This window comes from Ursus arctos, unplaced genomic scaffold, assembly GCF_023065955.2.
Source record: "Ursus arctos isolate Adak ecotype North America unplaced genomic scaffold, UrsArc2.0 scaffold_2, whole genome shotgun sequence".
Taxonomy (NCBI): Eukaryota; Metazoa; Chordata; class Mammalia; order Carnivora; family Ursidae; genus Ursus; species Ursus arctos.
The window spans coordinates 96058982-96081076 of NW_026622874.1; the positions used below are offsets into that span (position 1 = coordinate 96058982).

Here is a 22095-nt window from a genome sequence, read left to right on the forward strand (position 1 = left end):
AAGGCCACCTGGCTTAGAAAGGGGACTCTTTCAACAGGCTGTCTCTTTGACTTATTTGATTTTGAATCATTTGGGTCTTGGGGACCATGGCTCCAAAGTACATTCCAGAAACTGGGAATTATCCTGCTTATGAAAATCATAGTAACCTCCCTGTGCGTTACATTCCCTCAAAAGCTTTAAATGTGTGTTTGAAGTCACTGTCAAGCGAACGATCTCAAGACTTGAACGTCAGAAAAGGAATGAAAACAATGACTCCACTAAGAAACAGGGGGCCTGAAGGCGTGACCCTGAGACCACCACAGGAATTTCACAAAAACATCATGACCTGGGAATACCGCACAGAAGATCGGCAAAAGCTGTGAGACTACGGAGTGGTGGCTGAGAATGGCACAAACGCCTTAAATTTTGATCACACATCTCAGACTGAGAGTCTGATCAAAAGGGAGGAATTGTTAAAAGAGAGACAACAGGCCCCCAGTGGAGTCGCTTGTGCCAAACCTTCACGTCAGCAAACCAAGATGGAAGTCCTAACCTAATTGCAGTGTCAGCCTCTCCTGGGAACAGGACATTTACCCGTCAGCCTGGAATTTCCTGGTCAGCGCTAGTGAGGTCATCTGCCCAACACACCCCTCCCGGCTCCCGTAGGAAGGGGGCCCCACCTGAAATAATCGGCTCTTCCCTTTTCTGCCTATAGAAGCCTTCCATTCTGCACAGCTCCTCGGAGCTCCTTTCTGTCTCCTGGATGGGATGCTACTCGATTCATGAATCGTTGAATAAAGCCGATCAAGATCTTCAAAATTAACTCAGTGGATTTGTTTTTTCAGCAGTGTTCTCTCAGACGTGTGAATTACTACCGTCATTCTCTAGATGGGGAAACACACCAGGAGCCGGGGGGGGGGGGTTCATTCAAGGTCACATGGGTTGGAAAGAGGAGATCTGGGATGCAAAGCCAGGTGTTCCCCACTGGAACCCAGAAACCTCGGTCAAAGAAAGTGCCGTCCTGGCTGGGAGTTCCTGTGGCTCCTGGCAGTTTTCTCTACACTTGGCTCTTTTCCTCGGGGAGGCGAAGTTGTGCTTCAAGCTGATGGTCCTCCCATTAGGGCGGTGTCCTCCGTAAGAATCAGGCAGGTTAGCAGGAGGAGGACCGCTCACGACAAAGACCTCCTCCTGTCCCCTTCTGGGGCTCTGTGTCGCCAGCAGCTCATGTCAGAGTGAGGGTACAGTTGGCACAGTGCCAGAACGGCCCAAGTCCCTGGATGGCTTCCTACGGGCGCAAAGCTGTGGCTTCTTCTTTACCCCGAAGTCTTCCAAGTTCTGAACCATCACGGCTACCAATTAAGGCGGAGAAGATGAGGGCAAGTGCCTTGGAGTTGAACAAACAGGTGTAAATGAGGCCCCGAGCTGGCGGCCGCTGACTGCTCTTCCACTTTTCCACAAGAGAAACACGAGCGCTTCAGCAATAAAACAGCTTCAGGTCTCAGTAGAACATTTTGACTACAAACCTAGTGCAAAAATAATGTTATATGCCAATGAACTAGTAAATTGCTCCTCCTGGGGATTTTCCTTGATGGGAAAGGCGGCTGAACCAGATGTCTGGCTGCGCCTGCACGGGCGCGCGGCTCCTTCGTCCCCCTCCTCTTGCCCCGCTGCCTCCGCCCCCTTCTGCTTGGGACTGCCTCGCTGCAGGCCCGAGTCATCTTCGCCCTGATGTATCACGACAGCTGCTCTCCCGGCTTCCAGTCATTCCACTCCCATCCGTTCTCTGATGTTCTGCCAGGGGGATCCTTCTAGAACACAAGTCCGACATCTCACTCCTGCCCAGGATTCTCCACCGTTCTCAGAAAGAGGTCTTCTGCTCAGAGGCCTGACGTTGAAAGCCCTCCCCCAAGCCTGGATATAGATCCCCGCCTGCGGGCCCACTCTCCCACTCTACACCTCCTTGCTTTGGTTTTATGGAATGGCCCAGAATCCCCAGGGCTTACCACGCCCTTCCGTGCCTGCCTGCAACACTGTCTTGCTCATGGCCACTCGGGGCATGTTTCTCCTTGTTAACTCGTGGAGTCAAGTGCAATCCTTCCTTCTGTTCCCTCTGTGTCTGATCCCCCGCCTCACACCCTCAGCGAGGGCTGGCCCTCATCTGCCTGCACAGCTCTGGGCACCTCTAAAGAGCCAGGACTGAGAGAAGGCTTCTCTATATTACGAGTAAGGTCTCTCCTACCAGCCACCGAGTGTGGCTATGGCCATGAAAAAGCCTGACCCCTTCCCTGGGCCAGCCCCGGAGAGCTACGGGACAGAATCCATGATATCCCCACCTGACACCTTCCCCTTTGTAACCCTGTCACAACCCAAGATCTGTAAATTATTCCTCTGGTGCTTGGTGTCAAGCCCCTCGTCTTATTTCCCTGTTCCCCAGAGATTAGGACCGTCCCCTAAACCTCCTGATTTCTTTTGTGTGAGTGTCCCTTCCCAGTCCTGATAATGGGGTGGAGCCTGAATGCACTTGAGGTCCCTGTTGTCCTCATAGTGTGGTTTCCAGAATATATTATAATTCCCTGGGCATGGACGGATTGCTGCAGACTGGTGCAGAACATCACCTCCTTCATTCTAGAAACTCTATCTCTATTAATGTAGCCTGATGCTGCATTCACTTCTCTGGGCAGCCACAGGAGGCTCAAACTCACCCTGAGCTGTCGGTTAGAACTCGCCTATGCGTCTCCCATGCCCACCATGCTGGTATTTCCCCAGCGCACGACTTTACGATTCTCCCACCAAATACACACTTCTTCGGCAACTACAGATTTATCTAAGTACCTACTTCGTATTTGGGCATTTTAACCTCTAACCGTCAGAGCAATTGTGCAAAGCAAGTACCAGTTATCACTCCCTCTCTTTCTTTCTTACGTTTTAAAAAAGGTTAAAACATTTTAATTATGGCAAAATACATAGAAAATACATCGTAACCCATTTTCAAGTGTATGCTTCTGCGATGTTAAGTAAGTACATTCACATTGCTGTTCAACCGCTCTCCACAGCTTTTTCACCTTGCAAAGCTGAAACTCTAGACCCACTGAACAAGTCCCCAGTGCCCCTCACCCAGCCCCCGGCAACCAGGATGCCACCTTCTTTATGACTGATTCCTCTCTCCCTTAGCGTGTTCTGTTCGCAAAGTTCATCTTTTTTCTATTCTCTTTTAAGGAACTGTAAGCAGTTAAGAGACTTGTCTGAGGCCACACAGCCAGCAAACACAGAGTTGGGACCTGAACCCAGGGTCACTTTGGACGTGGCCCCTTTCTCCGCAGTCCTGCCTGGTGTCTCCCAGGACGGAGACCCACCCAAGCGTGAGAAGTATGCCAACTCGGCCAAACTTCTTTGGTACCTGGGGACTGCCTCGGAGACAGGAGACAGTCCACTCGATAATTCCAGACTGCGGCTCTCGGTCGAACAACCTGGAGCTCACCTCAAGGCGCCATCAAAAGGAGAGGCACATTCGAGACTGACCAGGGATCAAATCTGAGATGCGCAAAGGGCAACTGTCTGACGGAGCAGGGTAACTCTTTCTAGGACCCCGTTCTAAGGTCTCTGCAAAGTTGAGCAGTGCCGAGTAAGAGTAAAGGGGCCAAAGTAAATTCATTTAGCCACTAAAGGCAAATAAGTGCTAAGGCGCTTTTGTGAGGTGAAGCCGAAGTAGTGCTTGGCCGCGAGGAGCTGTGTGGACGGGTGTGTCCGGGAGCTGCGAGGGTCTGAACAAAGGCAAAGTGACCTCTGTTCTGCGTCCCTAGTTCTGAGGGTGGCAATGAGGAGCACAGGCTCCAATCCTGGCTCCGCACCTGACCAGCCACTGACCTCAGTTTCCTAGTCTGTAAAATGGGACTCCTTACAGCGGTGACCTCAGTGGGCTGCAGGGAGGGTTCAGGAGCTCAGTGCACGGGAAGTGCTCAGAATAGAGCCAGGCACAAGTTACTGAAGAGCCGTCAGCCCTTCTTACTACCGACGGGACCATGAATACACCATGATTCTACCCGACGCAAACCGCTAAGCTTTCCTGGGCCCGTGGCCACAGCCTGGGGCCTTCTGAGGCTGAGAGATCGACCACAGGTTTGGGTGTTTCTCCCTAAGAATAAAAGAAATAAACGGGGAGACTCTTTCTTTCCAAAGCAGCAGCACCATTTGCTAAATAAAGCGCAATGTCTCACTGTTCTGTGGAGTTCTTGGGGAAGAAGTGAGGGGCTTGGGGGGGGGGCAATGTTCCAGGCAGCTGAGCATTTATTTATTTATTTACTTTAGGAGGCCCCGTGCCCAGTATGGAGCCCGACACGGGGCTTGAACTCATGACCCTGAGATCACGACCTGAGCTGAGATCAAGAGTCGGACGCTTAACCGACGGAACCACCCAGGCGCCCCAGGTGGCTGAGTATTTACAGCCACACTGTTCTGTGGAGTATTCTGTGCCGGACACAGTGCCAAGTACGTTCCCCAAGGCACCTGTGACGCTTAAGTATCAGCCAGGAGGGGGCCGTCAGTTGAGCACGTGGCTTCAAAGCACTCGACGGCAGAGACGAAGACTTCCCTACGGTGTGACTCACTGGTGCACACTCGAGCGTAACGGCTGCTGTGGGAGCAGTCGGTCATTTAAGAAACGGAGGAAGGAGAAAGAAAAGCGACAGCCGCTCTGCAGTGAAGTTCACCAAGGGAGCCTGGGGCGCTGGGACCACACCGAAGACCCTGCCAAGGTCATAATGCCTGGGACCTCCCGCGTACTTCTCATGGCATTGGAAAAAGGGTCGACATTGACAATCATACGGAAAAAATTCGAGAATAACTGGCCTTCAAACTTAGAGAGAAGCATCTAGCAAGATGACATAAATGGCTACGCAGTTAGGATTTTAAGCCTGAGGCCATGAAACATCCTACCTGGTTTGCTCTTTCAAGGTCCGTCATGATCATTTCAATTTCGTCGGCCCTGGGAAGGTGAGAGAGAGAGAGAGAGAGAGCCGTTAGTTGGTAGTGGGCAGGCTCAGGGTGACCACGGTTCCTAGCTCAGCACAGTGACCCGCAGCCACACAGGCCTGGCACTGGGGGAGAGAGGGGCACGTGGCCCTGTGAGGGGACTGCCCATCTGGAGGATTGTGTTGTGGGAACGGCTGCCCTGCCCTTGGGGGCTCCAATCTCACTGGGGAGACAGAGCCATCAGAAGATAAACTACAATGTGTCCTACCATGAGACTGAACAGAGTGCCCCCCAAAAACAGAAGGGTGGGAGAAAATCTCGGGGGAGGGAATCTGGGAAGGCTTCAAAGGAGGTGATATGTGAACTGGGTTTCGAAGGATGAACAGAAGTTTGCCAGGATGGACCGAACCATAAGAAGGTGGAGGAGAGGGATGTGGGAGGACAGGAATGGAGGCTGGGGGGGCCTCTGCAGTCTGTCTATAAACCAGCCAAGTTCACGGTCTTCACCTGGCCAGCTCACATACAGGGAGCTGCTAAGGGTCTTTCTCTCCTTTTTTTATTTCAAAAGTACCCCCTTGAGTCATTTGAAGGCAAATATATGGCTCCAACACACAACATCATGAGAGAGAGCAGAAAGCTGAGTTCTGATAAAGGCCTAATTCCAGAAGTCCGTGGTAGGTTAGAACAGCCTACCTGGGCAATCATGGCCCCATGTTCTGTGGGCCGCTCCCCATGGCCCCTGTCAGGAGGCCGAGGCTGAGACTGGCTGCCACCTGAGGAAGACTCCGCATGCCCGTGGCAGAGAGGGAGCACAATGTTACAGCCACAGATCCTTGCTGGGGTTCAGGGCCTGCTCCTGCGGGGGCCCCCCGATTCCAGACTCCAGGGGGACCTACAGGCCCCAGGGCCCTGTTCAGTGCTCTACACCAGGCCCTTCCATGAGGCTCTGCCCACCGCCCACCTCAGCTTACCCCTCGGCCCCAGGGCCCTGTGCTCTGACAGTTCCCACCACTTGTGGGCCTGTGAAGAGCCTTGGACTGTGCGGTCTCCCTGGCTTGCCCTCCACGCCCAGGAGCCTCATCTCCGACTTCTGCCCCCACCCCCAGTGCTCCCCAAATCCTCCTAACCGCTCCATCTCAGGGAACAGTACAGCCCCTCCCCCTTCCCTTCCCCCCCACAGGTTTGAGTTGATAGGTTAGAGCTGAGGGACCCACTCATGGGGAGCTTTTTGAAGACCAGGCTGTAGGGTTTGGCGTCAGGCTGGAGGCCAGAGTCCTGGATGCAGCCGGTCCTGCCAGCGGTGGGCCAGTCTACTCTCTAGGACAGCTCGGGGCATCCGGAACGGGCCCCACTCTGAGCGGGTTCTTCTGTCCCTGAAACCTGCTTGTCTGGCCCTCACCACCGCCCACCCTTAATATCAAGCGTTGGCCAAACCGGACTCAGGCCCCGGCTGGTCTGTTTTCGCTCTCTGCTGCATCCTGCTCTCCCTCCGGCCCCGAGGCTCTTCCAGACGAGGCAACCGTATCAACTCCCAGCACCTGACCCGGGTAACAGAGGCCTGGTGATCGGGTTCAACGTTCATTATACCTGTTTGAAATAGGATCCTGCTTTCAGCTGGGTCTCAACAAAGTCCGAAACAACTCCTGAAATGGCTTAGCGAAATGAAGCTATTTTTAGGGCAGCTTTGTAAAGATGGCAGCTGTCTCGGAAAGACCCAACCACGCAACCTGGGCCCCTGCAGTGAAGTGCTAGGTGCTGGGTGCTGGGTGCCGGGGGCGGGGGGCGGTGTGTGCGGGGGGGTGGGGGGGGAGAAGCCGGGGGCGCTTACATTAGGAAACATCTCAGCCGGAAACCTCCAAGACCTCTTGGAAAAACCTCGATACCGTAGAAGGGAGTCTGCTGACTCCAAAGGACAAAGAAGTTGATGGAAGCATGAAGGGTCTTAAACACAACGGAAACGGACGCCTGACTGTTGGAATGGAGCTGCCACCCCGACAGCCTGCTGATGACGTGCAAACTTCGCTGGGTTCAAGGTGAAAGAAAAAGTTGACGGACTTTCCCCAAGGCTAATCCCTAATCCCATTATGCACGGTTTCGAACTTTAATCAGATGGTTACTCACGGCGTATTTACGAAAGCCAGATCCACACCGCTGACTTCCCCGGCTACCGGCAGGCCTCACTCACTCCCTCGCTCGCTCATCCCAGGACCGTTTCCCAACACCTACCAGTGTCCCAGCCCTGGTCGGGGACTACAGAACGGGCCCGTATAGACATGGCTCCTGCGTATTTTGCTGGTGCCGCGTATTTGTGGGAGACGGCGGGAAAGGTATCGCTGCCGGGTGCCTGGAACCAGATTTGCAGGCCGCCACGCCTCACTTCTCCCCGGGGCACATCCGGGGAGCCCGCCGCACAACCTGGCGGTCTGCAGGGCAGTGGCCTGCGTGGAAGGTTTCCCACTAATTCTCCCGCGGGCTCCTCTGTGAGCCCCCATCTCCTTCCGTGCTTCCACAGAAAGCAACCTTTGCTTTACACCTGCTGTGTCTTTAGCCTTTCCCGCTGCCTTCTGGCTGGTTCTGCAGTTTGACCCAGATATACGTGGCTGCACCCACCCTGTAACTTCACTTTTTCTCTTTTGTTTGGTGATTCTGCTCTTCATACTTCGTTTGTTTTAATTCCTCCGTTTCTGCTCTGCCTTGCTCACGTCTTCCTTGTTTGCTGGAGTATATCCCCATGCTTGTTTTGTACCCGTGGTCCCTCTGTTTTGCTTCGGATCACAGACACTGTGGGGTGTGAGGTCTGTCATCCAGAGCGGTGCTCCCTTCTGGGGCTGATGTCCCCCTGGAGCACAGCTGCTCCTGCTGGTGGGGTCGGTGGAGGAAGGACAGAGGCAGGTTCTGCTCTGTGTCTCTCGAGACGAACTGGAGCAGAAAGCTGTGGAGCAGGTGTTCAGTGCATTTTTGCTGCGTGCAGGGAGGACGGAGCGGGGGAGGACTCCAGGCCCCCAGAGTCCTCACTGATAATTCCCCTCCGCCAGGAGAAGACTCTGGCCAGGGCTCTCATTCTCAGAGAGAGGCTGCACGAGGAGCTGATAGGTCTCACTGCGTGCAATTCCCCAGTCCCGTGGGTTTGGAGATAAGGGGTGGACCTGTGGCTGCCTGGGGGTCGTCCACTGGCCCACCCTTGCCTATTTTCAGCCATTCCTCACTGTTTGCCTGGCCCTGCCAGTGGCCAAGGGGCCAGTTCAGGGTCGAACACTCGCTGTAGAGAACAGGTTTCCCAGGGTCCTGGCTTCATCTAGAGGCAGGGATGGGCAAGGCTGGCACCCACATCTGGCCTGGTTTAGGGGATGGGGTGGTCTTGAGAGCCTCCTCGCAAATGCAGACTCTCGGTATTTCTTCTCAGTGAATGGTTGTGGATATTCGTCAGTACACCTAACATCCAGAAAACAGGGCATCGTCTCCAAAGGATTTCAAGGCACTTACAAGAGAAAAAAATTAGTCACATTAAAACAGGAAGGTGCCTTCTTGGCGGTCTGAGGCAATCCCTGGAAATGAATTTCAAGTTTTTCCATCTTCTGGTCAGTTTCACTTCGGTTCCTAAGCAACCGCTAAACTGACCAAAATATTGAACCTGATAACAAGGACGCACTTACCTTTTCATTCGGGAGCCACTCTCAGATTTCCAAAGCTTTCAAATGATAATCACAACACTGAGCTCTGCTGTTAAGGAGCGGGGGCTATTCGATACCAGGCAACCTGATGAAGACAGGGCCCAGAGGGGCTGCAGTTCCCATTCATAGAATGGGCCAGAAACCACCGGAGGAGACAATGGAAGGAACCAGGGATGCCGGGAGTGAGGTAGAAGTCTGTAGGCTCGTGATTTGCTTTTCCAAGGGGTGTGTTTCTTAAAAGGTCAAGGAAGACACAACTAGCTGGCTATTTATATGTGATCAGGGGTTCTGAAGACTCGAAGTGTGGCCATTGGCCTTTGTAGACAAGGACCAAGATGGCAGCTCTCGAAGGTGTGTGCTGGCGTCGTCTGAGAACACGGCTGCCACTGAGTCTGTACATTCATTCCCCTCCAAACTGCCGCCCCCAGCCCCCCACAGAATCAATCTGACCAGACACGCTGCCCTCCGTAAGTAATACGAAAACGCCCAGAGGTTAATACCACTAGAAACGTTCTCCGAGAAGTGAGTAATGAATGACATTGCGTGTGCTTACCTAGCGCGGGTGTCAACAATAGTCCAGAGGTTTTTCATTTTGAGGGCTCAACTACCTCTATCAGGATCTGGAGCCTGACATTAGCCTAAAATCATTTCTTTTCCAAAGTCCGTAATAACTGCACATATTGTTTGCTCAGCGAAACTATTTATTCTAAAAATTTGGTTCCCTCACCTTTTTACGAGCTGACAAAACAGCTTTCGCTGATCTATTAACCTGCACTGCACTGTGCTTTGCTCCAGCTTCAAAGAGCGGGTCATTTCTGCTTGGCCTAAAATATGTAGTTCCTTCCATCGGTTCCCTACAGATCATTTCAGGGTATTCTCTGGCCTAGCGCACCATTTTTATGAGGAACTTAGAAGGACACGGTCAGCGATGGAAGGGAAACGATATCCATGCTGGGGACTGTATTTACTTCCACACTAGCCTCCCGAGCGCTAAGGGCCGGCAGCAGGGCAAGGCTGGCGTAGACTTCAATCCGAAAGAATCACAACCACCATCAGGAGCTGAGAGAACAAAGGACATCCACAGGGCAGCTGGAAAAGCCTCCAGGGCGCCCTTCGGGTCAGTGTGTCTTCTTGGACCTGAGTCAAAAGCCAATAGTCTCAACACGAGATTGTCAAGTTCCTGGGCACCAAGAGAAGAAACGTCGGAAGATTAATTCTCCCTGCTTTAAAAATCAAAAATAAAATTTAAAACGAGCTCTAGGATGTTTAATAAAGCGACTCTCCCCCTCCACCCCAGAGGCTGCATTTGATGGCCTCTGCCATCAGGGAGGCCGTCACTTGCCTGACATCCTCCACCCCAGGCCAGGCTCTCTTAGCACGGTGGGGGCGGGGGGCAGAGGAGACACAGAAGCGGGGTTCATCGGTCTGGGTTCAGAAACAGAAGGTAGGAAAAGGAAAAAGAGGTGGTGGCCAGAGGGCTGGGTGCTGAGATTTCTTGGCTATGGTCTAGAATCCCCTAAATCGGGAGAGGGTGCGGGGGAAGGATTTCTCTGGAAAGGTAGCTCCCTGCCCCCGCAGGGCCAGAGCACAGGAACGCAGTCACCAAGAGGAAAGGCTGCACCCGGAGAAGGCGGCGCTGCGCCCCCCTCCAGCACCGGCACCAGCTCGCTCCAACGGGTGTGTGTGTGTGGGGGTCTCCACTCAGTAACAGCTCCCGAGCACCTACTACACGCCCCTGCTGAGAGAGAGATGAAGGTCCCCAGTGCTGAGTCGGCGGCGCGTGGCGGCATCCACCTTATCGCTAGTACGCGGGACATACCTGCCCGTCCTCGGAGCTCAGAAATATGCACCCGGTGGGACCCTATTGCTGCCTCCTCCGTGAGGGGTGCAGGGACCTGAAGAGACCCAAGGGATTTTGGTATATTTGGTGCAGTGACAGCCCTCCAAGGGACAGACGGACAATGTCTCCTCTGCAGACAGGAGGAGGGATAGTCTCATGGATGCGGAGACATCTGGTCTACGTCCTGGAGGATAAAGAGGAGTTTTCGGGGCAAGAGGACACTGGGGCTGAGGGAGGAACGACCTTCTAGGCAGAGGAAAGAATCACAAGGTGGTAGGTGCCTGTTTGATTTTATAACAGCTTTTCGGTCGTTCTCTTGGGCTTCAGAGTGTCCTGCGCCCTCGTGTGCCCGTGACAGGGCCACCTCCTCCTGCCTTCTCCTATCTCGCAGTTCTTTCTCCTGGAAGAAGGCAGGGGCCAGCGCTTCCAGAAGCACATCACAGGGCATCCCTGCCTGGCGTCTGACTTCCAGGGCGACGCAGCGAACGTTCTACCGTTAAGCACGTTGCTCCTTTTGGACTTTAAATATATGTGTTTTTATTTTGTTAATGAAATATCCAACTGTTCCTATTTTATTAAGACTTTTTAATAAAAGACGATATTGATTTCATTAAGTACCTTTTAAAAAAAGCATTTATGGAGCAAATTAAAAGGTTTTTCTCCTCTGACTCGCTAAAATGGTAAATTACATCAACAGTTATTTGCCCCTGTTTGGTTGTCGTTAATGTGCTCCCAAATTCTGTGTGCTGACATTTTATTTAGTATTTTTTTTTTCCATAAATACTTAATATATGAGATTGGCTTTCAGGTTCTTTTGTCTTATCTTTGCCAGGTGAAATCATACGAAATACTCTGAAAGCATTTCCTTCTCTCTGTAGACAAAGTGAGCTATTACAGATTTGACGATGTTGCCTTTTTTTTTTTTTTAAAGATTTTATTTGCAAGTAATCTCTACACCCAACATGGGGCTCGAACTCATGACCCTGAGATCAAGGCTTGTGCGCTCTACCGACTTGAGCCAGCCAGGCGCCCCGACAGTACTGCTCTTAAAATACCCAAGCCCATATTCCCTCTGTGCAGTCTGCATGCCGCCGCTGGGCATGTGAGCCCTGCGATGTCTACACCTGCTGCCACCCCCGGCCTGCAGTGTCCTGGCCACCACCTCTCTGGGAGGGCCTGCTCAGCCCATGGACCAGCCCTTCCCTCCACTGCATTCCCATGGCCGTTTGTGGTCAAATCCAGTCCGCCAGCCACCAGTCGGCTTTGGCTGGCGGCATGGATTCCAGGAGCTTCTTTTCGGCTCGCTCCCTCCCAGTAAGGCCCAAAGTGTCTTTCGGGCCAGAACCCCCTCATCTCTTCAGGGGGGCCCAGGCCCTGCAGGGAGCAGAGGATCAACAGCCTCCCATAAACACCTCGGCTCCTTTTCCAGATTTCAGGCCATCAAGTCTTCCAAACAAAGAAGCCTAAGAAGGGCACCACTACCCCTTCGGAGCCACCGTGCTGGGGTGCATTCTGCTTCTGGCGGACAGTTTGTAAACCTATTACTAACATGCATCTCCTTTAAATCTCCTCCAGGGACTCAATCGCTAATGCTCTCGTGGCTTCCTCAGTCCTGTTCCTGGGAACTCTGCTTGTCCACATGGCTGTCCCCTCTGCCGAGGCCCCCACGGATGGCTGTGGTCACCATCCATGGCTCAGCCCTGCTGACTGTCCTCTGAAAGGCCTCCCAGCAGCCCTGCTCCCCTCTGTCCACTCATTTTATTTTTATGGCCTCCAAATATCTTATTCATATATCGATTGCTTATTTATTCACCGCTGTAAGCTCCGAGAACACAGCAGGGGCACGCTAAATACTGGCCAACTAAATATGCAAATTAACGACATCTGTGCGCTACCGGAAGTCCGCTCTGCACTTGACAGGCAACCATTCGTGGGCTGCTATTTTTTTTTTTTAAAGATTTTATTTATTTATTTGAGGCAGAGAGAGAGTGTGTGCATGTGCACGAGTAGGGGGAACGGCAGAGGGAGAAGCAGACTCCCCGCTGAGCAGGTAGCCGGACGCGGGGCTCGATCCCAGGACCCTGAGATCGTGACCTGAGCAGAAGGCAGATGCTCAACCGACGGAGCCACCCAGGTGCGTGGGCTGGTATTTTAAAGAGCAGAGGGTGTAGGGGTATTTTGCCAAACCATACACATGACTTTTAAGTAAAGAGTCTGTAAGTTGCTTTTGCAGACTTAAGTTTCTTGCCACTTTTCATAGCCTTGGAAAAAGGGGACAACAATCTCCTTGGAGAAAAACCTATGTCAAGATCTGGAGTAAGGCTTCATTTTGTCCACTGGACTGTGAGCTCCCCTGGACAGGGCCAGTCGGCCTGGCTCCCAGCGTATCCCCGTGACTGACACAGAGCTGGGCACAAATCGGGACTCGGTAGACCCTGACTGGAAGGGCGAGCAGGGAGGAGGAGAAAGTGTTCTCTGGGGAAAGGTCTTCTGGACAACCCTCTTGCATATGACCAGACGGATCTTTCATGTTCTACCCGCGCTGAGCTATCTCTGCTCTGGCAGGAGTGGAGGGCAGGGGTGAAGCCACTTGGCTCCCTTCCAAACCTCCGATCAAACGGGTTGCTCCAGAGCAGACCATCCCTCCCCAGTCAAATCAAGGGCCTGAGCAGAGAGATCGCTGCGGCGCTTAACCTCTAGGCCAAACCTTCCGGAAATAGTGGGTTTTATTCTTGTTGGAAATGAAATCGTGTTCAGACAGTGAAATGGCCAGAACGTCACCTCTGCCTGCTCGGCAATTAACCACAACTGGTTCATTTTTCTGACCATTCTATTTAAGTTTAAATGATACAACGAGTAACAAAATCAATTTCTGCTACGCCTCCTCTTGTCAATTCCAAATGGGAAGAAAATCTCCCTTCTTGCCCCCCGGTTTAGCGCACTTGGTTTCAATGACTGAAATACGATCCTCCTTCAGGTTAATCTGTGGCTAGCTGAGCAATGAAGGGGTCTTCTCCACTCTGCACGAGGCTTATTAGCACCTGTGCCAAACCAACAGGGCAGCTCCAGCAGCCGGACACTTGCCAGGGTCTGACCCACCGTGTGATCAGAAACAGCCTGTGACTGTCACTCAGGCTTCAGTCATCTCTGGGCAGGGACATGGGGCAGCTGTGGCTGACAATCAGGTTATGAGACTGCATAATTCATTCTGCTTTTGCTACTGAGACCATCCGAAGCCTCCCGGGATTAGCGTCTGGATGAAACTTTTGGGGGCTTCTTGCCATTTCTCTAGCATTCTAACACTGTTGCTCTCAAAGCAACGGGGCGCAGGTTGGATGGAGATTTCTTTCCTTAAATCAAGTGCCAGGGGGTCCCCAGGTAGGATGGAGGTACCGGAGGTGAAATTAGGGAAATTGTAGTCTGGAGACACAAACGAGCGTGACCAGCAGAGCAAACCAGGCTCAAATTCTTCCCCACTGCCTTTTAGTTGTTTGACCTTGGCCGACTTGCGAGCTTGACTGCCATCTGCACAGCAGGAATAATGCAGCCTTTCTCAAGGAAATTGGCACAAGGATAAAATAAGAGCATTGCCGGAGTGGAAAAGGGCTTTGCACATCAGGACCCACGCACATAACCGTTCTTATTGTCTTGCGTGGAAATCAGGATCTTTCTCTTCTGGTCAGAGCCGATTTTCAATACCTGAGAACATTTATGACAAGATACTCAACACCACCCATGGAGCGGCTTTCACCCAAAATTTCCAGTCTGAATCTGATCGAGCCTCTAGGTTCAATGACAAACTTACAGGAATTATGGAGGACAGGAGAACGCGCTCGACTACATCCGGGGATGCTGTTGGCAAAACCCGGACTGTGGGAAACTCTTCAGGACAAATGAGCCAGTTTCTTATGCAAATAAATTGCCAGGAAAAGAAAAAGAGAGAAGCGGGACCCAGAAAATCAATGAGGCACACCAACCAATCCCAACTAGTCTGGATTTTATTTGAATTCCGAGCCCAACAAATTAAAAAAATTAAACCATCTATGACTGGGGGTAACAAATTTAAGAACGGATGCTACTACGAAATTAGTTTTTGATCTGGTGACAGTATTGTACAGAAGAAGAGTCTTTACATGAGGTCAACGTGCTAAAAGATTTAGAGGTGAAGGGAAAGGATTCTAGAAGAGCCTCACGACAAAATGGGGTGGGGTGGGGACGGGTGAGACAGGCGACCCCAAGTGGGGGGGGGTGGAACCGCACCCAGGCACCTCGGGGTCCTGTCATCTACTGTGTGTTAGAAATTCAACACACAAAGTAAACCCAAAAAGAAGCACAAAGCAGTAAGAAAAGCAATGACCCTCACAGCAGTTCTGTATCCCTCCAACACCAGGCGTCGGCTCATGAAGCCTGTAGGGTGTTGACCCTGCCACTCCGTTTGTACAGGAATGAGGTGAAGAGCGGGGGGGTGGCTGCAGTTGAGGCCCCAGGAAAGAACCCACATGAGAGGGGAGCCTCTGTGCCAGAAGTCCAGCTCTGCCCAGACCCCGCACTTTATGGACTTGTGCGGCGTCAGTTAACCCCCAGAATCTCAACTGACTTGCTCAGCAAAGGGGAGGGAAAAATGCACACAGAAAGCTCATCTCTGTAAGAAAAACACGGTTGGAAAGTCATACGTGAACATTTTTCTTTGATCCAGAAAAAGACTGCTGAGACCAGGGGACGGGAGGAAAATGAGTTGGACGGGACACCCGGTCCTGCGTGCTCCCTCACTGCTCGCTGTGCGCCCGTGCCCCCAGGAGCTGGACGGCCAGGGTGAGGGCCCTTCGGCAGAGAACACCGCCAGCAGGCCTGTGGACCCAGACTGCTGCCTGTTTACTTCTAGACTTTAAAAAAATGTTTGGGCAAGGCCGCTGTTCATGCCGTTTTTAATAAACACATTTTAAATGTTTCCTCCGTGTATTTAGTGTATAGAATCTGTCAGCACATCTTTCCAGTGGCTGCAGCGCTGCTTCCCCAATTTGAGCCCTGGCTTTTCTAGAACCGCCTTTCAGATTTTGTTTCTCTTTCCCTGTTTGCTTAACCTGTGGATGCCCTGCCTACAGCTGACAGGTGCTGGCCGAGCTACTGGCTGCTCCAGAGAATGGCTCTGATTCTCGGCACCGCCCTGGCTGCTCGCAGGCCCCAGCGGTGTGTGGGGCACGTGCGGCCGGTGGGAAACACAGGCTTACAGGAGAAAACCTCTCCGATTTCACAGGTGGGGAAACTGAGGCCCAGGGCAGCATCGTGCCGAAGGGACTCACGGTCACAGGGAGGAGCCGGCCAAGGGCAAGAGCCCTGCTTTTATTCCCCAGTAAGGAATCCTAATTATCCCCTTTCTCCCCTAAGTACTACTTGGTAGGAAATGTTAAGAGGAGGCTTGGTGGCAGAGAAGCTAAAACTAAGAACAAGAAAGGAGCTCCAGTTGCATCCTAGTTATTACTCTCGGCTCCCTCCCCCTCCTCTCCTCCAAGCCCAAGGCCAAGGCAACTTCCTGGGCCCGTCTCAGGCCTGGGCTGTGCTCCTCCGACCACACCCCCACCCCTAGGGGGGCCTCTGACTATAGAGCCCCTCCCCAACCTCCAGTGCCTTCCAAGCCTTCCTCTCCTCCTGGTCCTTCCCCACCAGATTCCACACTCAGCTCCACTGGCGGCTTCAGAGGCCCTCCCAGAACTTGTTGTCGCCCCCCAGCCCCCCCCCCCACCTTGAGTGCCCTGCACTTGAGCCCCCCGGTGGCTGCCTCCGCCCCACAGGGCTGGGAAGTGAAACTGGAGAACAAGGCAGAGGGGCCCAGCACCCTCAGGAAAGACAGCATCCTTCCTCTTCCTCTCGCTGGCACCAAAAGTCTGCATTTCGGCAGCGTAAGTGCCTTTTTTAGGGCAACTTGAAAATGAATAATTCAGCGGTTCCTATTCTACTTGTGAAGTGTTAGACAAACAATTCAGACGGGGCCAGACTTGCTGGCCCCACGAAGACCGTCCCTTCCCTTCGTTCTGACATCATCGGATTTGGCCATGAATCTTTAAGAACACCCTCCATCCTGTCTAATCACTAAAATACCACAAAGGAAGTTCACAATACTTAGACATGGGGGAAAAAAAATAGAAAGGTTAATTGCAACATAAAGTTTTCCCTCGTAGCCAAGCAAACAGTACATCAGTCACTGTGATACGGAACTCTTTAAAAACCCTACGTAAGGAATGTCTTAGTCACATCAGGTTACTGAATAGTTGAGCTTTTTTTTTTTTTTTTTTAAAGATTTATTTCTGTATTTTAGAGACGGCGGGGAGGGGCAGAGGGGAGAGAGTCTCGAGCGGACTCAGCACTGAGCACGGAGTCCCACGCGGAGCCCCACACGGGGCTCGATCTCCTGACCCTGAGATCATGACCTGAGCAGAAGCCAAGAGCCCTTAGCTTGACCCACCATGCCACCCAGGCGCCCCCTACAGTTGAGTTTTTTAATTCAAATCCAAGCCTTAAAAGTATCTTCCCCAGGGAGCTCTGCCCTTCAACTCCCTCAATCTACCCTAAAAGCCTCGGTGATTCTGTATTTTGTGTTATTAAGGCCACTTTCAAAGACCTTTTTGGAGGTCGACGTGATGACAATTTTAAGTTAAACAAACAACCTTCCTTCTTTGGGAAGGGATCCCTAGCGGACAAACCCGACTCTTTCTCACATGCTCGTGGCCGGAGAGCCGCAGCTGACAGCATCTCGAGGCCCCGGCACCAGGAGGGCGCGTAGAGCCAACCGCTACCTTACAGCTCAGCTTTGCCTGTGATCGCTCATGTACGGTAATTCCGGACAGGAAATTGCATTCAGTCGCTTACCAACCACAGGGTGGGGGCTCCCCAGGTTTAACCCGTATGAGAACGACCCCGAATACCCAGGTGATCCCTTTCTGAGTTTAGTAGAAGTTAAACTATGTGAATGGTAAGAACGTATTTGTCTGTGTCTGTCACCCCCTGGGATGACACCTGGTGAAAAATAGTCACCACATGCTCTAGAATAAAGGATTCTTACTCGGGCGTCTGGCCGGCTCCGTTGGAGGAGCATGGGACTCTTGATCTCGGGGTCCTGAGTTGGAGCCCCACGCTGGGTGTAGAGATGACTTAAATAGGTAAATAAAGACTTAAGAGAAAAAAAAAAAAGGATTCTTATCACAAGTTGGTGGTCCTGCTAAAGAGCAGCAGGCTTGGGAAGGGAGCCGAAGTCTCCGGAAAACGCAAGTAAGGTGGAGAATTCACCAGCCGGAGTATCTGTAGGTCCAGAGTATGGCATGAAAGATGGGGCCTCGCTGCAGAGGGAGTGGGACGGTTAGCGCAGTGAAGTGTAACCCCCTGCTATCCGTGACACATAATAATAACGGGCACGATGGTAAGAGAATCAAAAATAAATAGGTTTTTTTTTTTTTTAAGATTTCAGAAGGGCTTCATGGTTCTGCATCTGGTGGTGAATTCCAGAAAAAAGAGGAGACATGGAGCAGGGCTGAACTGGAGGGCTCGGGACACCCTGAGAGTCAAGGAAGCCTTCTGGCCCATCTTCTTTAAATAGAGCAGAGAGTATACGACAGAGATACTACGAGTTAGAGAAAGGTAAAGTTATCAACAATAAAGACAGATGTTAAGAGAAGGGTTATATCAGTAAATGTAACCAGGCCAAATTCACCTATAAAAATAAAATACGTATTTGAAGAAAACTCCAAATCTAACAAAATGGAGTAAAAACACACTTCGAGTAAAAAGGTGAAGACTGACTAGACGTTTTAAAAAGGCTAAGGTAAGGTTTTGAACCACCCTAGCCAACGTCCTATGCGGAAAATCACTTTCCAGAGAAGTCATCCTAAAAGGCACAGTGAATAATAAAACACAGCAAGCTTGAACTCATCTTAAATCCTGAGCCAAGAAAACCTAGAAAATAGATAATATAAAAACGTAAAGAGACACAATATATAGAATATAATCCTACCAGAAAATCCGCTGCGCCGCTCGGAGAGCAGGACACAGTTACGGGGCCCCTACCACATGGAGTCGGAAAACCAGCTCACAGTGGAATTTACATGCGCGAAGCACTAGACTGGCTGACGTGAACGGGACAGACACTCAGAACCCAGAGGCTCCATTATCCTCCACAGAGAAACAAGAGAGATGCTCCTTTTAAGAATAGGGATGAAAGAAGACGATCGGATGCCCTGTTGCAAAAGGGCACAAATTCGCTGTTTGTGGGTGATACACTCACATGCTCCCCAAATCCAAGGCAGTCACTGGAGCAAAGGATCAGAGACAACCCATCAGCTCAGCAAAGCCCCATGCTTTTTGGCAAAGACCAAAAAAAAAAAAAAAAAAAGAAAAAAAAAGGATAAAACTCCTATGTACCAGTAATAAATATCCAGAAAATGAAAGATCTCATCTACAACAGGGATATAAATATTAAACACGCGGGAATTAAAATAACACAGTATAAATTCCATTTATAGAAAATCGAATTACAGAATGCTAGTGGCAAAGAAAGTTAATGATGACACTTCTTACTTGCAGTTGCATTAAAGATAAATAAATATGAATTCTTCTCCCAAGCTGATTTATAAAACTTGGTGAAATGACAAGATGCTTCCAGAAAAATGAGGTGATCAAAATGCCAAAGTTTTTTTGTTTAAAAACGATTTATCTATCGATCGATCGATCGATCTACCTACCCACCTACCTACCTATGGAGAGGGACAGAGGGAGCGTGGAGCCTGATGCGGGGCTCGATCCCACCACCCTGAGATCACGACCTGAGCTGAAACCAAGAGTTGGATACTTGACCGACTGAGCCACCCAGGTGCCCCTCAAAATACTGCAGGCTTTTTTAAACCACTAAATCCAACAGCAGCAAACTGGATGTACAAAATATCCAAACAGAAAACAGACAGTAGCAAAACAGCGTGGTGCTTATTCGCACGAAAAGTCAGATCAACCGAATGGCAATCCAGACAGGAAGCCAGATACACATGTAGCTGTTTACATCTGATTTCTCCAGTGTTCGCTACCAGGTGAAGGGATCGTCAGCGCTGCTGGAGAAACTGGATATTCATAGGAAGAATAATCAGCAGACACGTATCTTACCTCATATGCTAGAATGAATTCCAAACAGGTTAAAGATAAATCATAAAACAATACTAAGAAAATAGACTGGGAAGGAAAGATCATTTCCTATTACTGAAACCATACTGAAAATGATTAACGGTAAGTTTGATGGGGTCTATCGCCGATAAACTAGATATAATACCTCTGGACAATGAAATCACTAAAGCTCAAATGAAAAGAAAATCAATTAACAGGTAAAAGTCCTGATAAATGTGAGCGAGTAATTAAAATCCAGAAATACATGTAGAATTACTACCTTGTTTCCACTGCAGGGATACAAGGATATAAGGAAACACAGAGTAAATACGGAGATGGGAAGACGCTGAGTTTTGTGCTGACAAATATAAAGCTAAAACATCTTTGAGGTCGCACGTAGCACGGCCGAGAGATGGTGAACACCACTGCAGCCCGCCCCTTATCTTCTGGATTTGCCACAGAAGGTCTGAGAGAAGTAGTGTTCGCTCCCCAGGCCAGACTGGAGCTCTGGGCTTACGCCTCTGAAATTTGGGCTGGGGGTGGGGAGAGAAGAAAGCTCAGCTGCTCTTGCAAACGGTCCATCCCTCTGCAAAGCGACATGCAAAGAACCTTAAGACAGCATCTCTTTGCCCTGATGATCTCTCTTTCTGAAAAATACTTTCAGGGATTATTTTTCTGAGCAAAAATTCATTACGAAAAACCAAAATAACCGAGACGCTTGCCAACCAAGCCTGGTTACGTAAACCCTAATTCATCGAGAGAAGAAAGTAAAATTTGCCATCGAAATGCCAACTCAGCAGGTGAACCATACGAGTGATGTCAAGCCAAGACAACAAAGGACAGCACACGAAGTAGAAAGTCCTGAGCTTGTCTGGGGGTACCAACAATGTGGGCACAGCTGCGTGATGCGTGTGCGCCCTGCCACGGGCGTCCGAAGTATGTTGAAGTGTCTATTCTCGAAACTGGCTAGGGAGAGACAAAACATGTCTTGGACTTTATTTTTTCCTATTAAGATGGCTAATTACTGAACTGTGAACAACAGAGCCAGGCCCAGTGGAAGGTCACTTCGCATTCTCGGTAGCTGCTGGCTTTCCAACGGGACCCAGAGCAGAGGGTGTCAGACATGTTAATAACGATGGTGGCAGCTAACATCATTGCCTGGACCCCGGCAAAGGGACCACTGAACACTTTACGCCTATTAACTCCTGGGAGCTCACGTGGAGGAAGACACGATCACAGAACATGAAACCCAGGCCAGGGGGAGGCTCACTGGACTCGCCCGAGGGCCTGCTGTTCGCTGGCAAGTAGAACCGGGTGAGCCCCCAGATTTGGCCCCTGCACGCTCAGCCTCCTCTCCATAGGGTTTGCGGGGTACATTTAACTAAGCTTGCGGCAGAGAAGTAGGAATTGCTTTGAAGATACACACATTCACAAAGATGGTTCCAAAGTGCTGTTTTGTTTATCCTGGTGATGGATTCTAAGCTGGACAGACAGGGGGCTGAACACGGGCTCTGGCTGCGGTGTGGGGAGGGGGGCCCTGATGGCTATAAGGCCACTTTGGGTCCGTCGATGTGAAGGCTCCAGAAGAACTAAACAGGTACTCATTCAATGGGAGATTCAAAAGTCAGAAAAGGGTAAGTGAAAGAGCGCCTGTCTCGCTGCCCCCGGGTCCCCTCCCAGAGCCGGTGTTTGCATTTACAGCACACGGAGCACATTAAACACGCGAAGTTCTGAGCCTTGTGTTTTCCCCTTAATTACATGTGTTGGACATCTCTTGGAGCAGTACGTAAGGAGTGTCTACGTTCGCTGTTTGAGTAACAGAAGACTCGCTTAGCGATCACGGCACACAAGAATTCCAGAAAGCCAGAAGCAGAAGAGCTTGGGTCGCCTTGAACCAGCCCTGCCCCCATTAGCCCCTGGCACTGCTCTGGCGCCACCAGGACCCTGGGGCTTTCGCAGGCCACCAAGTGGACTCCGCCAGGCTTGAACCAGCAACCTGGCTGCATGTCCTAATTATGAATCAGAAAACCCCTCATTTGGTACTTTACACTTAGCACTGGGACTCCCCTGGGAGAAGTTCAAAGAGCCTCACAGGGCTGACTGCCCATCGCCAGCTACAGCCATCACCCACTCGTGTGCCCCCCACCTGTACCCTCCCGTGTCGGCTCTCAAGATATGTTAGTATTCCAAGGATCTTGTTCTTTAGAACTTCCGGTGAGGGGCAGACACAGTGACTGTGAGAGTCCCAACCAAGGGCAAGGACACGAGATGATGTGGGGAGGTGTCTGCTCACCCGGCGCCCCAGCTCGTGGATTATCCAAATACTGACGGACATCTCGCTGGGTGCCAGGCACAGTCGGAGACCCTCGGAACCCACGCACGAGCCCCCGAGGAGCTCCTGGTCCGGTATGACAGATGGGATCATCCGACCCAAGTCTGACACAATGTGGCCCCATGGAGGTACACGCGCAAGCACTGGGACAGGGATGAGGGGCTCCA

The 22095-nt window shown here is 51.2% G+C and overlaps 1 protein-coding gene across 1 annotated transcript in view; it reads right to left on the bottom strand.

Moving 5' to 3' along the window:
• The window catches only part of CUX1 (cut like homeobox 1), a 339866-nt gene that overhangs the window by 82334 nt on the left and 235437 nt on the right, over positions 1 to 22095 (bottom strand). The window contains 1 exon segment of the mRNA XM_026516065.4: positions 4912 to 4960. Within this exon segment, the coding sequence (XP_026371850.3) occupies positions 4912 to 4960 (49 nt within the window).